Source organism: Melanostigma gelatinosum, assembly GCF_949748355.1.
Source record: "Melanostigma gelatinosum genome assembly, chromosome: 22".
Taxonomy (NCBI): Eukaryota; Metazoa; Chordata; class Actinopteri; order Perciformes; family Zoarcidae; genus Melanostigma; species Melanostigma gelatinosum.
Genome location: NC_136655.1, coordinates 270,001 through 292,500, shown reverse-complemented (window position 1 = coordinate 292,500; position 22,500 = coordinate 270,001). Strand labels below are relative to the sequence as shown.

Sequence of the window (22,500 nt, the reverse complement as noted above, 5' to 3'; positions counted from 1 at the left end):
TTTCCTGTGAAGACAGTTTATTTTGAAAAGTCTGTATTCATGTAACAAACTGAAATTGACATGTGTTGCTGGACTTGAGGAGGAAAACATGAACAATGAGGAAACTTTTCTAAAGAAATCATCTGAACCGTTGTTTGAGGAGATGTTGATTTGTTACCTCATGTATACATTTATAATTGAGCATTGAGTTAATAACAATAGTATGTTAACGACAGGAGACACTTCATGATCTATACAGTTTGAAAAAAGAGAATGAGGTTTGAAGTATCATGCTGATACTTCAAATTGGATATTATCCAGGATGGTCACATGGTCATCAGATAAACAACCAATCAAATCAGACTTCAGTCACTCAAAACAGCTGCTAGTGAAATTAAATCTAGACTTGGTAATAAACCAACATAAAGAAGAACATTTAAACTATCCTCAGGATAACGTTAGCGGACAGGAAGCAGCTTACAACTTAGTTTGGCTTAGACAACTAAACTACTTAGGTTGAGATAACAACACTACTTAGTTAGGTTGAGACAACAACACTACTTAGTTAGGTTTTGACAACTAAACTACTTAGGTTGAGACAACAACACTACTTAGTTAAGTTTAGATAACAACACTACTTAGTTAGGTTTAGATAACAACACTACTTAGTTAGGTTTAGACAACAACACCACTTAGTTAGGTTGAGACAACAAAACTACTGAGTTAGGTTTCGACAACTAAACTACTTCGTTAGGTTGAGATAACAACACTACTTAGTTAGGTTGAGACATCAACACTACTTAGTTAGGTTTAGATAACTAAACTACTTAGTTAGGTTTAGACATCAACCCTACTTAGTTAGGTTGAGACAACAACACTACTTAGTTGGGTTTAGATAACAACACTACTTAGTTGGGTTTAGATAACAACACTACTTAGTTGGGTTTAGACAACAACACTACTTAGTAGGGGTTAGATAACTAAACTACTTAGTTAGGTTGAGACAACAACACTACTTAGTTAGGGTTAGATAACTAAACTACTTAGGTTTAGATGACTAAACTACTTCGTTAGCTTTAGTTAGGTTTAGACAGCTGAACTACTTACTTAAGTTGTCACTAAGTTAGTTCGTGACATGGTAGGTTTTTCTTATCCTCAGATTATTTTAGTTGAACCTCATGGATTTTATCCTCAGATTATTGGTGCACTTTCACATATGAGGATTAACCCTGACAGTAATAATCTAAACAGCTATTTAAACTGCCTGTTGTTGGATTATCAACTACGTTACACAGCAGTTTTTGTTTTAAACTCTCCGTAAAGCTTTAATTCAAATAGACGCTGTATTTTATTATATTCTATTATGCATCTGATTTACTCCCAGCAGTGGGTAAGAGGTTTACAGCAGGATTAGGATGATTACTGCCTTCACATTTCACATCCTTCAATAGCTGTTTAGAAAAACAACCTCAAAATGATTTGTTTGTTTAGTGCACCCAAATAGAAATCATTTTCATTATCAATAAAACAATAACTAATTACTCCTCAATCATTTAGTCACAATTGACCTATAAGTGTCAGCAACAGAAAATAAATAAAGAAACTGAGTCTTTGTCAAACAAACACCTGTTGAGCTCCAAAAGACTTCATTGAGAAAAGTGAATATATTCCTTTAGTGTTGCACTTTGTGAAAATGAATTATTTCGACAAAAGTAACTGAGCAAACTGTGATGTTTGTGATGACAGTAAGTGGACCTTTTTATTGTTTGTATAGAAGCAATATGACGTTTTCAGCCCCTGTTTTAAAGATGGAGAGAACTGTCAATCATCTGTTGTAGAGACAAAGAAACACAAACACCTCTCGAGTCTCTCCAGACTTCAGTGACAAACGTGAACATTTTGCTCGAGTGCTGCCCCACAAACAGGACTGATGCCAGCACGGTGACCTCGTTGGGCTCATTCTTTGTCTGCTTTGGCAAAACAGGTTCACAGATACAAAGTGGACTTGTTTTCTCTTTTAAAAATGAGGTGGAGGGAACATTAGAGAACAACTGCTATCAGTTTCAGCACCACAAAGAGTCTTTACTTCAGAAAGTGTGAAAGTTTCCTCAGTGTTTTGGGGGGAAATGTTCTTCAGCAAATGTGGTAGAAAGCCCTGGCAGAAGCCGGTGACTTGATTTTGGTGATTTATTTGTTTCCTGAAAATGGTATATTAATTTCATCAGACGTCGCAGCCGATGATTGACAGCTCTGTTCTTTATTTAGAAAAACCAACATGAAGTCGGTCCCACCAAACCTCATGGAGAAAAGTCAGTCATTTAGCCGTCAGAGTGGAGCTGATTCATAGTCTAATGGACTCTGGAGGTCCCTGTCCTCTCCTGGCTGGATCTGTCAGAGGCCCAAGCACCCCCCCCCCCCCCCCCCCCCCCGGCCTAAACAAAACAAAAAGCTGGAGGTTTGCATGATAATGTTGTCAGCTGCATGAGGCCCCCCTCCCCCCCATTCATTCACACTGGGTCAAATACTCCATTCATTCACTCACACAGAGCTGTGTGTGTGTGTGTTTCTCATGATGATATTGTTGGTTTTCACTGTTTGGTTTCTAGTTTAAATGTACAATGATGTCTTTAGAATGTAAAGTACATTTACTAAAGTACTGTAAGTTTTAAGATTCTTTATTTGAGTATTTGCATTATGCTACTTTATAATTGTACTAGATTGCAGAGGGAAATATTCTAATTAATGGTTAGTTACTTTGATTTAACACACAAAACATGCGACTGATTAAATATAATCCATTGTTATTTATTCTCATCTATTATTTGCAGCTGTGAAGAGATGCTGCCTGTGTGAGCACAACAAAGTAGACCGGTGATTGTTCCTCATGTGAAACCAGAAGTCAACGTTTATTTATTTGTCACGTGACTTGTCACAAGTAGGTATTTTAACAAAAAATACCATATTTTTCTAAACCTAAGTCGTTTAGTTGTCTAAACCAAACTAAGTAGTTTAGTTGTCTCAACCTAACTAAGTCGTGTTATTGTCTCAACCTAAATGAGTAGTTTAGTTGCCTCAACCTAAATGAGTAGTTTTGTTGTCTCAACCTAACTGAGTAGTTTAGTTGTCTAAACCAAACTGAGTAGTTTGGCTGTCTCAACCTAAATAAGTAGTTTAGTTGTCTGAAACAAACTGAATAGTTTAGTTGTCTCAATCTAACTAAGTAGTGTTGTTGTCGCAACCTAAATAAGTAGTTTAGTTGTCTCAACCTAACTGAGTAGTTTAGTTGTCGAAACCAAACTAAGTAGTTTTATTGTCTCAACCTAACTGAGTCGTTTAGTTGTCGAAACCTAACTTAGTAGTTTTGTTGAAACTGAATGGTGAAGTTGGAAGTTTACATTTGAAAAGACTATTCATTTAAGGAGCAGAAATTAATTTGTGTTGCTTGTCTTTTATGGGAAAACACAAGGAAAATATGGAGTAACTTATTAAAAATATATACAAACCGTTCACCAAGAGACACAGAGACATTTAAAATGTCCTCACCTGTGACTTCAGTCCATGTTCGTCTTCGTCACTGACAGTTGATGGATGTAAAATCATCCGATCGCCGCAGTGTTTTCTAGAACTTTCAACCACAACTCATGGCCTTCAATAGCCATGAAGTCAATCAAACTTTATTTGTAAATCACATCTGATAGACTTGGACAAACTACGTAGACACAGTTGAAGGATGAAGACAGATGTTTTTGAATAACGTCAATGTTGATTGAGAGAAGTAGGTTGTTCCAGTTTGTTTGAATGAATATTGATTAAGTGTCTTATTTCATCAATGACGTCTATAAATAGTCTCTGATCGTGTGGACATGGTTTACGGGCGGACGACGACATCAGCATCGTCTCCGTGGCGATGCTGGAATCGGACATAACGAGCATCTCCCCTCACCCGGCCTTCATCTCTGTTTCCATGGCGACAGCAGAGCAGCCATGAATTGAATGAGTCGGCGTGGATGTTTTTATTGTCGTCTCTCTGAGGACGATGTCTGATTATGTTTATGCAGAAAGATCTCTGTCCGTCAGCGCTGCTCACTGTTATTAATGTGTTTCCTGATTTATACAAAGAAACAAAAGACACGATATAAATGTTATATATTGCCCAAAAGTCTCAATCTAAAGGATTCTGTATGCACCAGTGCTAAATACATATTTAAATGTCAAATGTAATTTAGTACACACTTTTAGTTCCTTTTCAAAACTGTTCCACAAATAAACTGCTTTGACTTTACATTTTTGTTTTGTAAACATGAATCTATCTGGAAGCATCTTATTTGTCACTTTGTTCATTAATTGAACAATTTTGATTCCCCGCAAATCTCTGATATTTATGATACGTTAGTTTATGAATTATTTGTTGTTTGCTTGATAATTAGATCTCATTACTTCAAACTAATTACATTGTCTTCAGCCTCTGCTGGACTCTGTGTATACGGATAATTAGCTGATGTTAGCATGCTAACACGCTAAGCTAAGGTGGTGAATGTAGTAAACATCATTATCAACAATGAAGACTCTTCTTGTTTCCGAGTGTTTTAGTGATGAAGACTCTTCTTGTTTCAGAGTGTTTTATAGCTAGTGATGCAGACACTTCTTGTTTCAGAGTGTTTTAGTGATGAAGACTCTTCTTGTTTCAGTGTTTCAGTGATGAAGACTGTCTTCTTGTTTCAGAGTGTTTTAGTGATGAAGACTCTCTTATTGTTTCAGAGTGTTTTATAGTTGGTGATGAAGACTCTCTTCTTGTTTCAGAGTGTTTTAGTGATGAAGACTCTCTTCTTGTTTCAGAGTGTTTCAGTGATGAAGACTCTTCTTGTTTCAGAGTGTTTTAGTGATGAAGACTCTTCTTGTTTCAGAGTGTTTCAGTGATGAAGACTCCCTTCTTGTTTCAGAGTGTTTTAGTGATGAAGACTGTTCTTGTTTCAGAGTGTTTTAGTGATGAAGACTCTTCTTGTTTCAGTGTTTCAGTGATGAAGACTGTCTTCTTGTTTCAGACTGTTTTAGTGATGAAGACTCTCTTATTGTTTCAGAGTGTTTTATAGTTGGTGATGAAGACTCTCTTCTTGTTTCAGAGTGTTTTAGTGATGAAGACTCTCTTCTTGTTTCAGAGTGTTTCAGTGATGAAGACTCTTCTTGTTTCAGAGTGTTTTAGTGATGAAGACTCTCTTCTTGTTTCAGAGTGTTTCAGTGATGAAGACTCCCTTCTTGTTTCAGAGTGTTTTAGTGATGAAGACTGTTCTTGTTTCAGAGTGTTTTAGTGATGAAGACTCTTCTTGTTTCAGTGTGTCAGTGATGAAGACTTTCCTTGTTTCAGAGTGTTTTAGTGATGAAGACTCTCTTCTTGTTTCAGAGTGTTTCAGTGATGAATACTCTCTTCCTGTTTCAGAGTGTTTTATAGCAAGTGATGACTCTTTTCTTGTTTCAGAGTGTTTTCGTGATGAATACTCTCTTCTTGTTTCAGAGTGTTTTAGTGATGAAGACTCTTCTTGTTTCAGAGTGTTTTATAGCTAGTGATGAAGACTCTTCTTGTTTCAGAGTGTTTTAGTGATGAAGACTCTTCTTGTTTCAGAGTGTTTTAGTGATGAAGACTCTCTTCTTGTTTCAGACTGTTTCAGTGATGAAGACTCTCTTCTTGTTTCAGACTGTTTTAGTGATGAAGACTCTCTTCTTGTTTCAGACTGTTTTAGTGATGAAGACTCTCTTCTTGTTTCAGAGTGTTTCAGTGATGAAGACTCTTCTTGTTTCAGAGTGTTTCAGTGATGAAGACTATTCTTGTTTCAGAGTGTTTTAGTGATGAAGACTGTTCTTGTTTCAGAGTGTTTTAGTGATGAAGACTCTTCTTGTTTCAGTGTTTCAGTGATGAAGACTTTCCTTGTTTCAGAGTGTTTTAGTGATGAAGACTCTCTTCTTGTTTCAGAGTGTTTCAGTGATGAAGACTCTCTTCCTGTTTCAGAGTGTTTTATAGCAAGTGATGAAGACTCTCTTCTTGTTTCAGAGTGTTTTCGTGATGAATACTCTCTTCTTGTTTCAGAGTGTTTTAGTGATGAAGACTCTTCTTGTTTCAGAGTGTTTTAGTGATGAAGACTCTCTTCTTGTTTCAGAGTGTTTTAGTGATGAAGACTCTCTTCTTGTTTCAGACTGTTTCAGTGATGAAGACTCTCTTCTTGTTTCAGACTGTTTTAGTGATGAAGACTCTCTTCTTGTTTCAGACTGTTTTAGTGATGAAGACTCCTTGTTTCAGAGTGTTTCAGTGATGAAGATTCTCTTCTTGTTTCAGAGTGTTTCAGTGATGAAGACTCTCTTCTTGTTTCAGAGTGTTTCAGTGATGAAGACTCTCTTCTTGTTTCAGAGTGTTTTAGTGATGAAGACTCTCTTCTTGTTTCAGAGTGTTTTAGTGATGAAGACTCTCTTCTTGTTTCAGAGTGTTTTAGTGATGAAGACTCTCTTCTTGTTTCAGAGTGTTTTAGTGATGAAGACTCTCTTCTTGTTTCAGAGTGTTTTCGTGATGAAGACTCTTCTTGTTTCAGAGTGTTTTAGTGATGAAGACTCTCTTCTTGTTTCAGAGTGTTTTCGTGATGAAGACTCTTCTTGTTTCAGTGTTTCAGTGATGAAGACTTCTTGTTTCAGAGTGTTTTAGTGATGAAGACTCTCTTCTTGTTTCAGACTGTTTCAGTGATGAAGACTCTCTTCTTGTTTCAGACTGTTTTAGTGATGAAGACTCTCTTCTTGTTTCAGAGTGTTTTCGTGATGAAGACTCTTCTTGTTTCAGAGTGTTTTAGTGATGAAGACTCTCTTCTTGTTTCGGAGTGTTTTATAGTTGGTGATGAAGACTCTCTTCTTGTTTCAGAGTGTTTTAGTGATGAAGACTCCTTGTTTCAGAGTGTTTCAGTGATGAAGACTCTCTTCTTGGTTCAAAGTGTTTCAGTGATGAAGACTCTCTTCTTGTTTCAGAGTGTTTTGGTGATGAAGACTCTTCTTGTTTCAGAGTGTTTTAGTGATGAAGACTCTTCTTGTTTCAGTGTTTCAGTGATGAAGACTCTCTTACTGTTTCACAGTGTTTTATAGCTGGTGATGAAGACTCTCTTCTTGTTTCAGAGTGTTTCAGTGATGAAGACTCTCTTCTTGTTTCAGACTGTTTCAGTGATGAAGACTATTCTTGTTTCAGTGATGAATACTCTCTTCTTGTTTCAGACTGTTTCAGTGATGAAGACTCTATTACTGTTTCAGAGTGTTTTATAGTTAGTGATGAAGACTCTCTTCTTGTTTCAGAGTGTTTTAGTGATGAAGACTCTCTTCTTGTTTCAGAATGTTTTATTGCTAGTGATGAAGACTCTTCTTGTTTCAGAGTGTTTTATAGCTAGTGATGAAGACTCTTCTTGTTTCAGAGTGTTTTAGTGATGAAGACTCTCTTCTTGTTTCAGAGTGTTTCAGTGATGAAGACTCTTCTTGTTTCAGAGTGTTTCAGTGATGAAGACTCCCTTCTTGTTTCAGAGTGTTTTAGTGATGAAGACTGTTCTTGTTTCAGAGTGTTTTAGTGATGAAGACTGTTCTTGTTTCAGAGTGTTTTAGTGATGAAGACTTTTCTTGTTTCAGTGATGAAGACTCTTCTTGTTTCAGTGATGAAGACTCTCTTCTTGGTTCAGAGTGTTTCAGTGATGAAGACTCCTTGTTTCAGAGTGTTTTAGTGATGAAGACTCTTCTTGTTTCAGAGTGTTTTAGTGATGAAGACTCTTCTTGTTTCAGTGATGAAGACTCTCTTCTTGTTTCAGAGATTAAGACTCTCTTCTTGTTTCAGAGTGTTTCAGTGATGAACACTCTTCTTGTTTCAGAGTGTTTTAGTGATGAAGATTCTCTTCTTGTTTCAGAGTGTTTTATAGCTAGTGATGAAGACGCTTCTTGTTTCAGAGTGTTTTATAGCGAGTGATGAAGACTCTTCTTGTTTCAGTGTTTCAGTGATGAAGACTGTCTTCTTGTTTCAGAGTGTTTTAGTGATGAAGACTCTCTTCTTGTTTCAGAGTGTTTCAGTGATGAAGACTCCTTGTTTCAGAGTGTTTCAGTGATGAAGACTCTTCTTGTTTCAGAGTGTTTTAGTGATGAAGACTCTTCTTGTTTCAGAGATTAAGACTCTCTTCTTGTTTCAGAGTGTTTCAGTGATGAACACTCTTCTTGTTTCAGAGTGTTTCAGTTATGAAGACTGTCTTCTTGTTTCAGAGTGTTTCAGTGATGAAGATTCTCTTCTTGTTTCAGACTGTTTCAGTGATGAAGACTATTCTTGTTTCAGTGTTTCAGTGATGAATACTCTCTTCTTGTTTCAGACTGTTTCAGTGATGAAGACTCTATTACTGTTTCAGAGTGTTTTATAGTTAGTGATGAAGACTCTTCTTGTTTCAGAGTGTTTTAGTGATGAAGACTCTCTTCTTGTTTCAGACTGTTTCAGTGATGAAGACTATTCTTGTTTCAGTGATGAATACTCTCTTCTTGTTTCAGACTGTTTCAGTGATGAAGACTCTATTACTGTTTCAGAGTGTTTTATAGTTAGTGATGAAGACTCTCTTCTTGTTTCAGAGTGTTTTAGTGATGAAGACTCTCTTCTTGTTTCAGAGTGTTTTATAGTTGGTGATGAAGACTCTCTTCTTGTTTCAGAATGTTTTATTGCTAGTGATGAAGACTCTTCTTGTTTCAGAGTGTTTTATAGCTAGTGATGAAGACTCTTCTTGTTTCAGAGTGTTTTAGTGATGAAGACTCTTCTTGTTTCAGAGTGTTTCAGTGATGAAGACTCTTCTTGTTTCAGAGTGTTTCAGTGATGAAGACTCCCTTCTTGTTTCAGAGTGTTTTAGTGATGAAGACTGTTCTTGTTTCAGAGTGTTTTAGTGATGAAGACTGTTCTTGTTTCAGAGTGTTTTAGTGATGAAGACTTTTCTTGTTTCAGTGATGAAGACTCTTCTTGTTTCAGTGATGAAGACTCTCTTCTTGGTTCAGAGTGTTTCAGTGATGAAGACTCCTTGTTTCAGAGTGTTTTAGTGATGAAGACTCTTCTTGTTTCAGAGTGTTTTAGTGATGAAGACTCTTCTTGTTTCAGAGTGTTTTAGTGATGAAGACTCTTCTTGTTTCAGTGATGAAGACTGTCTTCTTGTTTCAGAGTGTTTTATAGTTGGTTATGAAGACTCTCTTCTTGTTTGAGTGTTTAGTGATGAAGACTCTTCTTGTTTCAGAGTGTTTTAGTGATGAAGACTCTTCTTGTTTCAGAGTGTTTCAGTGATGAAGACTCTTCTTGTTTCAGAGCGTTTTAGTGATGAAGACTCTTCTTGTTTCAGAGTGTTTTAGTGATGAATACTCTTCTTGTTTCAGAGTGTTTCAGTGATGAAGACTCTTCTTGTTTCAGAGTGTTTTAGTGATGAAGACTCTTCTTGTTTCAGAGTGTTTCAGTGATGAAGACTCTTCTTGTTTCAGAGTGTTTCAGTGATGAAGACTGTCTTCTTGTTTCAGAGTGTTTCAGTGATGAATACTCTCTTCTTGTTTCAGAGTGTTTTAGTGATGAAGACTCTTGTTTCAGAGTGTTTTAGTGATGAAGACTATTCTTGTTTCAGAGTGTTTCAGTGATGAAGACTCTCTTCTTGTTTCAGACTGTTTCAGTGATGAAGACTCTTCTTGTTTCAGAGTGTTTTAGTGATGAAGACTATTCTTGTTTCAGAGTGTTTCAGTGATGAAGACTCTCTTCTTGTTTCAGAGTGTTTTAGTGATGAAGACTCTCTTCTTGTTTCACAGTGTTTTATAGTTGGTGATGAATAATCTTCTTGTTTCAGAGTGTTTTATAGTTGGTGATGAAGAATCTTCTTGTTTCAGAGTGTTTCAGTGATGAAGACTCTTCTTGTTTCAGAGTGTTTTATAGTTAGTGACGAAGACTCTCTTCTTGTTTGAGTGTTTAGTGATGAAGACTCTCTTCTTGCTTCAGAGTGTTTCAGTGATGAAGACTCTTCTTGTTTCAGAGTGTTTTAGTGATGAAGACTATTCTTGTTTCAGAGTGTTTCAGTGATGAAGACTCTCTTCTTGTTTCAGAGTGTTTTAGTGATGAAGACTCTCTTCTTGTTTCAGAGTGTTTTATAGTTGGTGATGAAGAATCTTCTTGTTTCAGAGTGTTTCAGTGATGAAGACTCTTCATGTTTCAGAGTGTTTCAGTGATGAAGACTCTCCTTGTTTCAGAGTGTTTCAGTGATGAAGACTCTCTTCTTGTTTCAGAGTGTTTCAGTGATGACGACTCTCTTCTTGTTTCAGAGTGTTTCAGTGATGAAGACTCTCCTTGTTTCAGAGTGTTTCAGTGATGAAGACTCTCTTCTTGTTTCAGAGTGTTTCAGTGATGAAGACTCTCTTCTTGTTTCAGAGTGTTTCAGTGATGAAGACTCTCTTCTTGTTTCAGAGTGTTTCAGTGATGAAGACTCTTCTTGTTTCAGAGTGTTTCAGTGATGAAGACTCTTCATGTTTCAGAGTGTTTCAGTGATGAAGACTCTCCTTGTTTCAGAGTGTTTCAGTGATGAAGACTCTCTTCTTGTTTCAGAGTGTTTCAGTGATGAAGACTCTCTTCTTGTTTCAGAGTGTTTCAGTGATGAAGACTCTCTTCTTGTTTCAGAGTGTTTCAGTGATGAAGACTCTCTTCCTGTTTCAGAGCGTGACATCGTTCCAGGCGTCTCTAAACGATGAAGGTCTGATCGTAGCGAGACTCGAGCGTTCGGACCTCCAGGAAAACGTGACGGCGTTCGCCGCTCAGCTGTCCGGAGAGCCTCGGCTGGTCCTGGTCCAGTTCGTGGACCCCAGCGAGCCTCTGGTGTTCAACACGTCCTTCCACGGCCTCTGCTACACGGTGGGGCTGCTGGTGAAACAGGGGCAGAGCTGGTCCAGACCCGTCCAGACCGTCCCGGTGCTCACAAGTAGGAACCGGAGCCCCGGAGTGGACCACCTCATCATTCAATGTCCATCTTCTCTGTACAACATTATGTTTGTGTTGTATATACAATGTCAATTCATCTTGTCATATTTTACCCTGAAACTTCATCAATCGAACCATTGATTGTTCTGTAATGAAGGACTTGAATATCTTCGATTCGATTTTAGGAGTATGGCCCAATAACATGAAAAGGCCTGTTATTATTATTTAATACATAAAACCCATTAATTGTATATAATGATTGAGGATCTTGATTTACATTGAAGTGTTTTTATTGAACACTATTATTAATGATCGTTGTTTCATGAACTAGATTCATTATATTCTCATAGGTTTGTGTATTAATACATCATTCAGGTATTTAAATATGATTTCAAGAGGAGAACCTACGTCTGACAGTCATACCAGAAGCACATTTGACATCATCAACATGTGAATATTTCACATTTGTATTTAAAGTTTAAAGTGTGATGTGTGTTGTTTTGTCTCCTCAGAGCCACTTCCTGTCCACAGAGTCCACATCTCAGACTACAAAGAGTCTCCAGAGACCGGCGTCGTGTTCCAGATGGAACCTCCAGCAGGAAACGTCTTCAGCAGAGTGAACATCAGCTTCACCGAAGGACCGGAGCGCCGCTCCATGCTCTACAAAGGTACAATACACATATATATATATATATATATATATATATATTATATATATACAGAGACAAACACTACAGAGGTACACATATTACACATATATATCTATATATATATCTATATATATATATATATATATATATATATCTAGATATATATAGAGTTTAAAGAGTTTAAAGAGTTTCATTCAATGATCTTTGTTTTGTGTCGTCGTAGATTTCTACAAAGGGAAGACGGTGTTCAAACACTGGTTACCTGGCGTGTGTTACCGCAACATCACCTTCCAGCTGATCTCTGAGGTCACAGTGTACCAGACGGCCCTGGTGACACACAGTGACATCACACACTCACCTGTACACCACAGGACAGGTGAGACACAGTGACATCACACACCTGTCTTGTTGTGGTCTCACCTGTCTTGTTGTGGTCTCACCTGTCCCCCTCTGTTGTGGTCTCACCTGTCCCCCTCTGTTGTGGTCTCACCTGTCTTGTTGTGGTCTCACCTGTCTTGTTGTGGTCTCACCTGTCTTGTTGTGGTCTCACCTGTCCCCCTCTGTTCTGGTCTCACCTGTCTTGTTGTGGTCTCACCTGTCCCCCTCTGTTCTGGTCTCACCTGTCTTGTTCTGGTCTCACATGTCTTGTTCTGGTCTCACCTGTCTTGTTGTGGTCTCACCTGTCCCCCTCTGTTCTGGTCTCACCTGTCTTGTTATGGTCTCACCTGTCCCCCTCTGTTCTGGTCTCACCTGTCTTGTTGTGGTCTCACCTGTCCCCCTCTGTTCTGGTCTCACCTGTCTTGTTGTGGTCTCACCTGTCCCCCTCTGTTCTGGTCTCACCTGTCTTGTTGTGGTCTCACCTGTCTTGTTGTGGTCTCACCTGTCCCCCTCTGTTCTGGTCTCACCTGTCTTGTTCTGGTCTCACCTGTCTTGTTGTGGTCTCACCTGTCCCCCTCTGTTCTGGTCTCACCTGTCTTGTTGTGGTCTCACCTGTTCCCCTCTGTTGTGGTCTCACCTGTCTTGTTGTGGTCTCACCTGTCTTGTTGTGGTCTCACCTGTCCCCCTCTGTTCTGGTCTCACCTGTCTTGTTGTGGTCTCACCTGTCTTGTTGCGGTCTCACCTGTCCCCTTCTGTTCTGGTCTCACCTGTCTTGTTCTGGTCTCACATGTCTTGTTCTGGTCTCACCTGTCTTGTTGTGGTCTCACCTGTCCCCCTCTGTTCTGGTCTCACCTGTCTTGTTATGGTCTCACCTGTCCCCCTCTGTTCTGGTCTCACCTGTCTTGTTGTGGTCTCACCTGTCCCCCTCTGTTCTGGTCTCACCTGTCTTGTTGTGGTCTCACCTGTCCCCCTCTGTTCTGATCTCACCTGTCTTGTTGTGGTCTCACCTGTCTTGTTGTGGTCTCACCTGTCCCCCTCTGTTCTGGTCTCACCTGTCTTGTTCTGGTCTCACCTGTCTTGTTGTGGTCTCACCTGTCCCCCTCTGTTCTGGTCTCACCTGTCTTGTTATGGTCTCACCTGTCCCCCTCTGTTCTGGTTTCACCTGTCTTGTTGTGGTCTCACCTGTCCCCCTCTGTTCTGGTCTCACCTGTCTTGTTCTGGTCTCACATGTCTTGTTCTGGTCTCACCTGTCTTGTTCTGGTCTCACCTGTCCCCCTCTGTTCTGGTCTCACCTGTCTTGTTATGGTCTCACCTGTCCCCCTCTGTTCTGGTCTCACCTGTCTTGTTGTGGTCTCACCTGTCCCCCTCTGTTCTGGTCACACCTGTCTTGTTGTGGTCTCACCTGTCTTGTTGTGGTCTCACCTGTCCCCCTCTGTTCTGGTCTCACCTGTCTTGTTGTGGTCTCACCTGTCCCCCTCTGTTCTGGTCTCACCTGTCTTGTTGTGGTCTCACCTGTCCCCCTCTGTTCTGGTCACACCTGTCTTGTTGTGGTCTCACCTGTCTTGTTGTGGTCTCACCTGTCCCCCTCTGTTCTGGTCTCACCTGTCTTGTTATGGTCTCACCTGTCCCCCTCTGTTCTGGTCTCACCTGTCCCCCTCTGTTCTGGTCTCACCTGTCTTGTTGTGGTCTCACCTGTCCCCCTCTGTTCTGGTCACACCTGTCTTGTTGTGGTCTCACCTGTCTTGTTGTGGTCTCACCTGTCCCCCTCTGTTCTGGTCTCACCTGTCTTGTTGTGGTCTCACCTGTCCCCCTCTGTTCTGGTCTCACCTGTCTTGTTGTGGTCTCACCTGTCCCCCTCTGTTCTGGTCTCACCTGTCTTGTTGTGGTCTCACCTGTCCCCCTCTGTTCTGGTCACACCTGTCTTGTTGTGGTCTCACCTGTCTTGTTGTGGTCTCACCTGTCCCCCTCTGTTCTGGTCTCACCTGTCTTGTTATGGTCTCACCTGTCCCCCTCTGTTCTGGTCTCACCTGTCCCCCTCTGTTCTGGTCTCACCTGTCTTGTTGTGGTCTCACCTGTCCCCCTCTGTTCTGGTCACACCTGTCTTGTTGTGGTCTCACCTGTCTTGTTGTGGTCTCACCTGTCCCCCTCTGTTCTGGTCCCAGTGCCCTACCCCCCCCTCAACATTTCCCATAAGATCGTCCACCTGAGCCAGAGGACGCTTCCAGGTGAAGCCCCAGACATGGTTCCTCCTGAGGGGGGCGAGGAGATCCGGCGAGTCTCCCGTCAAGCCCGGGACGTCCCGCCGATAGAGGAGCAGCAGGAGCAGGAGAACACCTCAGAGGAGGTGGTGGGAGCTGTCACACGGGTTCCCTTCAGCCCAACACAAAACCTGACAGGCATCAACGCTGCGAACGAGTCGACGGAGACTCAGAGCTACTGGCTGGACACGACCGACCCGTCTCCTGCAGACAGGGACGAGGAGTTCGTTAACGCCGTGGTGTCGGAGTACGAGGACTCGAACGAGCCCGGTTCAGCCATGGATCTCCCCCCCGAAGCCCCCGTACTGCCCACCAAACTGCCCCCCATCCTGCTGGAGCTGCGCTGGCTGCCCCCCAGACCTCCGACCAGCTACGACGGCTTCAACGTCTACATCTACAGAGAAGGTTCAACGAGGGGAATTATTATTATAACAATAATAACAACAATCATAATAATACGTAATATTCATCATATAATAATAGTAATAATATAACAACAATAATAACAACAATATTAATACGTAATAATAATATAATAATCGTGATAATATAATCACTATAATACTATTAATATAATAATAATAATAATAATAATATAATAATAATCATAATATAATCACAATAATACTATTAATAGAATAATAATAATTATTATTATTTTTGTTATAATAATGATACTAATAACAATTATTATTCTTATAATAATGATAATAATAACAACTATTATTATTATCATAATAATGATAATAATAATAATAATGACCATTATTATTATAATAATAATGGTAATTAGAGATTTATGTGGAAGGAGCTTTTTAAATCATTAAATCAACAAAGTACTTTGTAGGATTAAAACATTAAGTGTGTGAAATCAATACAGAATAAAATTTATGAAAATTAGAAAAATTAAATACATAAAAACAAAGTGAAATAAATCAGTAGAATATATTAATAAACACAAAAACTTAATTTTGTTCATTGAGTTATTTTGAGGTCTAGTAATCAATTCATATACAATAATACATTTTTCAGCAAAACCTCGTTTCCAGCTTCTGAAATATGAAAGTAAAGTGAAAATCTAACATTTATTTATAACTGTTGATTAATGAATTGAGTAAATAGTTTATTAATTCATTCTGGATTAATCTCTACTTTTTCTACAAAAAACTTTTTTTTAATTGAACAAAAGAACCAAAGTTGTTACATATTGACACAGACTCGTGTGTTTCTCAGGTAACTCTACAGAAACAGCCACCGTGGATGAAAACACTCACGAGTTCTTCACCGAGTTAACGGAGCCGGGAACGTACCGAGTCCGGGTCACCACGCTGAGCTCATCTGGAGACTGTGAGGCCCGAGAGAGCGCCGCCGACACCGGCTTCACCTTCTACCTCAGTACGTAACCAGATACCCTCGTGTGTTACAGTAATACTAGATCAACTAGTACCAACATGATTATAACACTGTAATAAACTAGTACTGATGCGTTTATAGCTTCACCTTCTACCTCAGTACGTCACCAGATACCCTCGTGTGTTACAGTAATACTAGATAAACCAGTTTATAGCGCCATAATGAACCAGTTTATAGCACCATCATAAACCAGTTTATAGCGCCATAATAAACCAGTTTATAGCACCATAATGAACCAGTTTATATCACCATAATAAACCAGTTTATAGTGCCATAATAAACCAGTTTATATCACCATAATAAACCACTTTACAGCAGCATAATGAACCAGTTTATATCACCATAATAAACCAGTTTATAGTGCCATAATAAACCAGTTTATATCACCATAATAAACCAGTTTATAGCACCATAATAAACCAGTTTATAGCACCATAATAAACCAGTTTATAGTGCCATAATGAACCAGTTTATAGCACCATAATAAACCAGTTTATAGCACCATAATGAACCAGTTTATATCACCATAATGAACCAGTTTATAGCGCCATAATAAACCAGTTTATAGCACCATAATAAACCAGTTTATAGCACCATAATAAACCAGTTTATATCACCATAATAAACCAGTTTATAGCACCATAATAAACCAGTTTATAGCACCATAATGAACCAGTTTATAGCACCATAATGAACCAGTTTATAGCACCATAATGAACCAGTTTATAGCACCATAATGAACCAGTTTATATCACCATAATGAACCAGTTTACAGCACCATAATAAACCAGTTTATAGTGCCATAATAAACCAGTATATAGCACCATAATAAACCAGTTTATAGCACCATAATGAACCAGTTTATAGCACCATAATGAACCAGTTTATATCACCATAATGAACCAGTTTATAGCACCATAATGAACCAGTTTATAGCACCATAATGAACCAGTTTATAGCACCATAATGAACCAGTTTATAGCACCATAATAAACCAGTTTATAGCACCATAATGAACCAGTTTATAGCACCATAATGAACCAGTTTATATCACCATAATAAACCACTTTACAGCAGCATAATGAACCAGTTTATATCACCATAATAAACCAGTTTATAGTGCCATAATAAACCAGTTTATATCACCATAATAAACCAGTTTATAGCACCATAATAAACCAGTTTATAGCACCATAATGAACCAGTTTATAGCGCCATAATAAACCAGTTTATAGCACCATAATGAACCAGTTTATAGCGCCATAATGAACCAGTTTATAGCACCATAATAAACCAGTTTATAGCACCATAATAAACCAGTTTATAGCGCCATAATGAACCAGTTTATAGCACCATAATGAACCAGTTTATAGCGCCATAATGAACCAGTTTATAGCACCATAATGAACCAGTTTATAGCACCATAATAAACCAGTTTATAGCACCATAATAAACCAGTTTATATCACCATAATAAACCAGTTTATATCACCATAATAAACCAGTTTATAGCACCATAATAAACCAGTTTATAGCACCATAATGAACCAGTTTATATCACCATAATGAACCAGTTTATATCACCATAATAAACCAGTTTATAGCACCATAATGAACCAGTTTATATCACCATAATAAACCAGTTTATAGCACCATAATAAACCAGTTTATAGTGCCATAATAAACCAGTATATAGCACCATAATAAACCAGTTTATAGCACCATAATGAACCAGTTTATAGCACCATAATGAACCAGTTTATAGCACCATAATGAACCAGTTTATAGCACCATAATGAACCAGTTTATAGCACCATAATGAACCAGTTTATAGCACCATAATGAACCAGTTTATAGCACCATAATAAACCAGTTTATAGCACCATAATGAACCAGTTTATAGCACCATAATGAACCAGTTTATATCACCATAATAAACCACTTTACAGCAGCATAATGAACCAGTTTATATCACCATAATAAACCAGTTTATAGTGCCATAATAAACCAGTTTATATCACCATAATAAACCAGTTTATAGCACCATAATAAACCAGTTTATAGCACCATAATGAACCAGTTTATAGCGCCATAATAAACCAGTTTATAGCACCATAATGAACCAGTTTATAGCGCCATAATGAACCAGTTTATAGCACCATAATAAACCAGTTTATAGCACCATAATAAACCAGTTTATAGCGCCATAATGAACCAGTTTATAGCACCATAATGAACCAGTTTATAGCGCCATAATGAACCAGTTTATAGCACCATAATGAACCAGTTTATAGCACCATAATAAACCAGTTTATAGCACCATAATAAACCAGTTTATATCACCATAATAAACCAGTTTATATCACCATAATAAACCAGTTTATAGCACCATAATAAACCAGTTTATAGCACCATAATGAACCAGTTTATATCACCATAATGAACCAGTTTATATCACCATAATAAACCAGTTTATAGCACCATAATGAACCAGTTTATATCACCATAATAAACCAGTTTATAGCACCATAATAAACCAGTTTATAGCACCATAATGAACCAGTTTATATCACCATAATAAACCAGTTTATAGCACCATAATGAACCAGTTTATATCACCATAATGAACCAGTTTATAGCACCATAATGAACCAGTTTATAGCGCCATAATGAACCAGTTTATAGCACCATAATGAACCAGTTTATATCACCATAATAAACCACTTTACAGCAGCATAATGAACCAGTTTATATCACCATAATAAACCAGTTTATAGTGCCATAATAAACCAGTTTATATCACCATAATAAACCAGTTTATAGCACCATAATAAACCAGTTTATAGCACCATAATGAACCAGTTTATAGCGCCATAATAAACCAGTTTATAGCACCATAATGAACCAGTTTATAGCGCCATAATGAACCAGTTTATAGCACCATAATAAACCAGTTTATAGCACCATAATAAACCAGTTTATAGCGCCATAATGAACCAGTTTATAGCACCATAATGAACCAGTTTATAGCGCCATAATGAACCAGTTTATAGCACCATAATGAACCAGTTTATAGCACCATAATAAACCAGTTTATAGCACCATAATAAACCAGTTTATATCACCATAATAAACCAGTTTATATCACCATAATAAACCAGTTTATAGCACCATAATAAACCAGTTTATAGCACCATAATGAACCAGTTTATATCACCATAATGAACCAGTTTATATCACCATAATAAACCAGTTTATAGCACCATAATGAACCAGTTTATATCACCATAATAAACCAGTTTATAGCACCATAATAAACCAGTTTATAGCACCATAATGAACCAGTTTATAGCACCATAATGAACCAGTTTATAGCACCATAATAAACCAGTTTATAGCACCATAATAAACCAGTTTATATCACCATAATAAACCAGTACTGTGTTCCAGGTCCTGGTGGTGAGTTGCTGGAGGATCTCCGTGAGCGTCCTCAGGCCGTCAGCGTCAGACTGCTGGACTCGAGCACCGCCGTGGTATCCTGGACTCCGTCCTCAGAGGACCACAACGGCAGCCTGGTGTCGGTGGTTTCTACCACCTGCCTCAGACCGAGTCTCAGCCAGAGGATGGAGAACACGTACTGCAGCGAGGTGACACTGATCAATACTCCAGGTTCTCTTCATCCACAACAACAACATGGACGCTACAGAGCTCCACAAACCAGCACTGATGATACAAACATAGAACATAACATCTCACAGTGAGGAAATAACTTTCAGCCGTTCTTTATTGATCATATTTACTTATGATTTAATGGGTATTAAAGACAGAAGCTGTAGTGTTTCTGAGCACCAGAGTCCCTTTAGAAAACCTCTGATTTTGCTCAGTCCTGGTTCTGGTCCTGGTTCTGGGACCCTGTTGCTCTGATGAGCATTAAGATCATCTTTAGTCTTCTCTGATGATCTGGTTTACTTGTGTCGATGAAAGACTTTCATAACTGGTTCGAAGTTCCTCTGAGGAACTCAAAGGGATGAATTCATGTTAAAACTGAACTGATGACATGAAAACTGTCCCTGAACATATGTTCATATTTTATTCATAAGCAATTCATTTGTATTAATTTCTTATGAATAAAATATGAATGCCATCAACACAGAGAATGTTATCCTCAGACAGTAATGTGAGACTCTGAGAACTCTGAGGTTTCAGACCGTTGTTCATAAAACGTTTATTCATATTTATCACTCTATTTGTTCACAAGACTTTAGGTTTTAATGAAACTCCAATCAACAAGTTCTTCTGACTCATATTGTTAAAATATGAGTCAGAATATTTGATGTTGTGATGAAATAAAATGATATAAAGCAATTTAATATCGCAGTATTAAACACTTTGTTCTCAGATTAACAGCAATAGTTATAAATGTTTTATTGTTAATTACAATTTACTCAATCATAGTATTTTCTTGTGATTTTAACTTTATTTTGTTTTTTCTTCTAAACTCATAAAACTGCAACTTTTTGATCAAATTCAAACTTTTTTCTCAAAACATTTCTTAGAATAAATGAACATTAACGGTCTTGTTTTCTGGGTTTAGCGTAGCAGCTCCACGTTTGTGTTTTTACCGTTTTTATCGTTTTATTGTTTTTAACGTTTGTACAGGAGAACTCAACGAGTGACATCATCAGTGGCCTGACCCCCGGAGCTCAGTACAGAGTGGTCGTCTATCACACCAACGGACCGCTGACGAGTCCTCCGTCGGAGCCCGTCATCATCGACATCGGTCTGTTCTCGTGGAGATATTAATAAATATGATCCTGTACAATATTTACATATATTTACTGCCTTCTGGGTGTGTTTGATAATAAATATCAGTGCAGAAGATCTTACGCTGATATTTAAGGGCCTTTAAACCCTCAAATTAATATACTTGTATTTCTTATCAAAATTACAATCTAAGAAGATAAATAAAACAATCACACAACACATGAAGAAGTAGAGAGAACTCCAGTTTATCTTTTAGGTTCTGTTTTTCCTTAAAGTGTCCTTTGGTCACATGACAGACATCTCACCTGTGTGTGTGTGTGTGTGTGTGTGTGTGTGTGTGTGTGTGTGTGTGTGTGTGTGTGTGTGTGTGTGTGTGTGTGTGTGTGTGTGTGTGTGTGTGTGTGTGTGTGTGTGTCTCTCAGAGCCCACAGGTGTGCTGCAGCTGGCCGTCTACCCTCTGAGTCCGACAGCGGTGATCCTGAGCTGGCAGCGTCCGTATCACGTCTCCTTCAGGAAGTTCGTCCTTCAGACGTTCTTCTTCAACCCGGTGACGCTGAGCTCAGAGTGGACGACGTACTACGAGATCTCTGCTACGGCCTCAGTCATCGCCTCTGTGGTAACACACACACCTTGGTATCAGTTGTATTCTTCTTTTATAAACTGTGTCATGTGACGTCTCGCGTGGCGTGGTCATGTGACGTGGTCGTGTCCCGTGACGTGTCGCGGTCGCGTGACGTGGTCGGGTGTCGTGACGCCTGACGTGGTCGTGTCACGTGACGTGGTCGGGTGTCGTGTCACGTGACGTGGTCGCGTGACGTGGTCGCGTGACGTGTCGCGTGACGTGTTCGCGTGACGTGGTCGCGTGACGTGCAGCGTCGCGTGACACACACACACTAACACACTCTTTGTCTCCAGAGGGTCACAGATCTGCTGCCCGCTTGGTATTATAACTTCCGTGTTGCCATGGTGACGTGGGGCGACCCGCCGCTCAGCTGCTGCGACAGCTCGCCGGTGAGCTTCATCACAGGTACTGAAATATCATTATATACTATATATATATATATATATATATATATATATATATATATATATATATATATATATATATATATATATATATATATATATATCTATCTATCTATCTATCTATCTATCTATCTATATATCTATATATATATACTGTATATGATCATACAAGACACGACGTGTTAATGTCACAGATGTCTCAGTTCTTAAATCGAATGTTATTTGTTGGTGCAATGATAAAAACATGATATAATATACATAATATATATATGTAAGTTATAGAGTGTCTCTCCTGAAGCTCCTGAGGCTCCTCACATCTCCTCGGTGGACTACTCTCATGGCGTCCTCTTCGTCCGGTGGACGTACGGTGAGCTCTTCATCGACTTGTCTCACTCCAGGATGCTTCACTGGCAGCTGGTCGCCGTCGGGAAGAAAGGACCAGAGAGGAGCTACTCCATCGATGTGAGTCCATTATTCATGAGTTCATTATTCATGAGTTCATTATTCATTAGCCCATTGTTCATTGGTTCATGATTCATGAGTTCATTATTCTTTCGTCCATTGTTCATTAGTCCATTATTCATGAGTTCATTATTCACGAGTTCATTATTCATGAGTTCATTTTCCTGATTCATTAGTCCATTAGTTCATTATTCATTCGTTCATAAGTTCATTGTTCATTAGTTCATTATTCATTAGTTAATTATTCAGGAGTCCATTATTCATTAGTTCATAATTCATCAGTTCATTATTAATTTGTTCATTATTCATTTGTTCATTCTTCATTCGTTCATTAGTTCATTGTTCATTAGTTCATTATTAATTAGTTCATTATTCATTAGTTCATTATTCATGAGTTCATGAGTTCATTATTCATTAGTTCATTATTCATTAGTTCATTAGTTCATTATTCATGAGTTCATTATTCATGAGTTCATATGTTCATTATGCATTAGTTCATTATTCATTAATTCATTAGTTCATTATTCATAAGTTCATTATTCATGAGTTCATTGTTCATTAGTTCATTATTCATTCGTTCATAAGTTCATTATTCATGAGTT

General features: G+C 38.5%; 1 protein-coding gene across 3 annotated transcripts in view; it reads left to right on the top strand.

Moving 5' to 3' along the window:
- ptpro (protein tyrosine phosphatase receptor type O) overlaps positions 1-22,500 on the top strand; it is a 48,796-nt gene that overhangs the window by 2,452 nt on the left and 23,844 nt on the right. For 2 of the 3 annotated variants that reach the window (XM_079294080.1, XM_079294078.1), the window contains exons 2-10: positions 11,461-11,616; positions 11,822-11,974; positions 14,139-14,639; positions 15,468-15,629; positions 19,097-19,293; positions 20,306-20,426; positions 20,833-21,026; positions 21,326-21,437; positions 21,735-21,898. In XM_079294080.1, coding sequence (XP_079150206.1) covers positions 11,532-11,616; positions 11,822-11,974; positions 14,139-14,639; positions 15,468-15,629; positions 19,097-19,293; positions 20,306-20,426; positions 20,833-21,026; positions 21,326-21,437; positions 21,735-21,898 — 1,689 coding nt within the window. In that variant the 5' untranslated portion in view covers positions 11,461-11,531. Of the gene's footprint in view, positions 1-10,819; positions 10,950-11,460; positions 11,617-11,821; positions 11,975-14,138; positions 14,640-15,467; positions 15,630-19,096; positions 19,294-20,305; positions 20,427-20,832; positions 21,027-21,325; positions 21,438-21,734; positions 21,899-22,500 lie in introns of those variants that run through there. The other variant, XM_079294079.1, reaches the window with a different exon arrangement.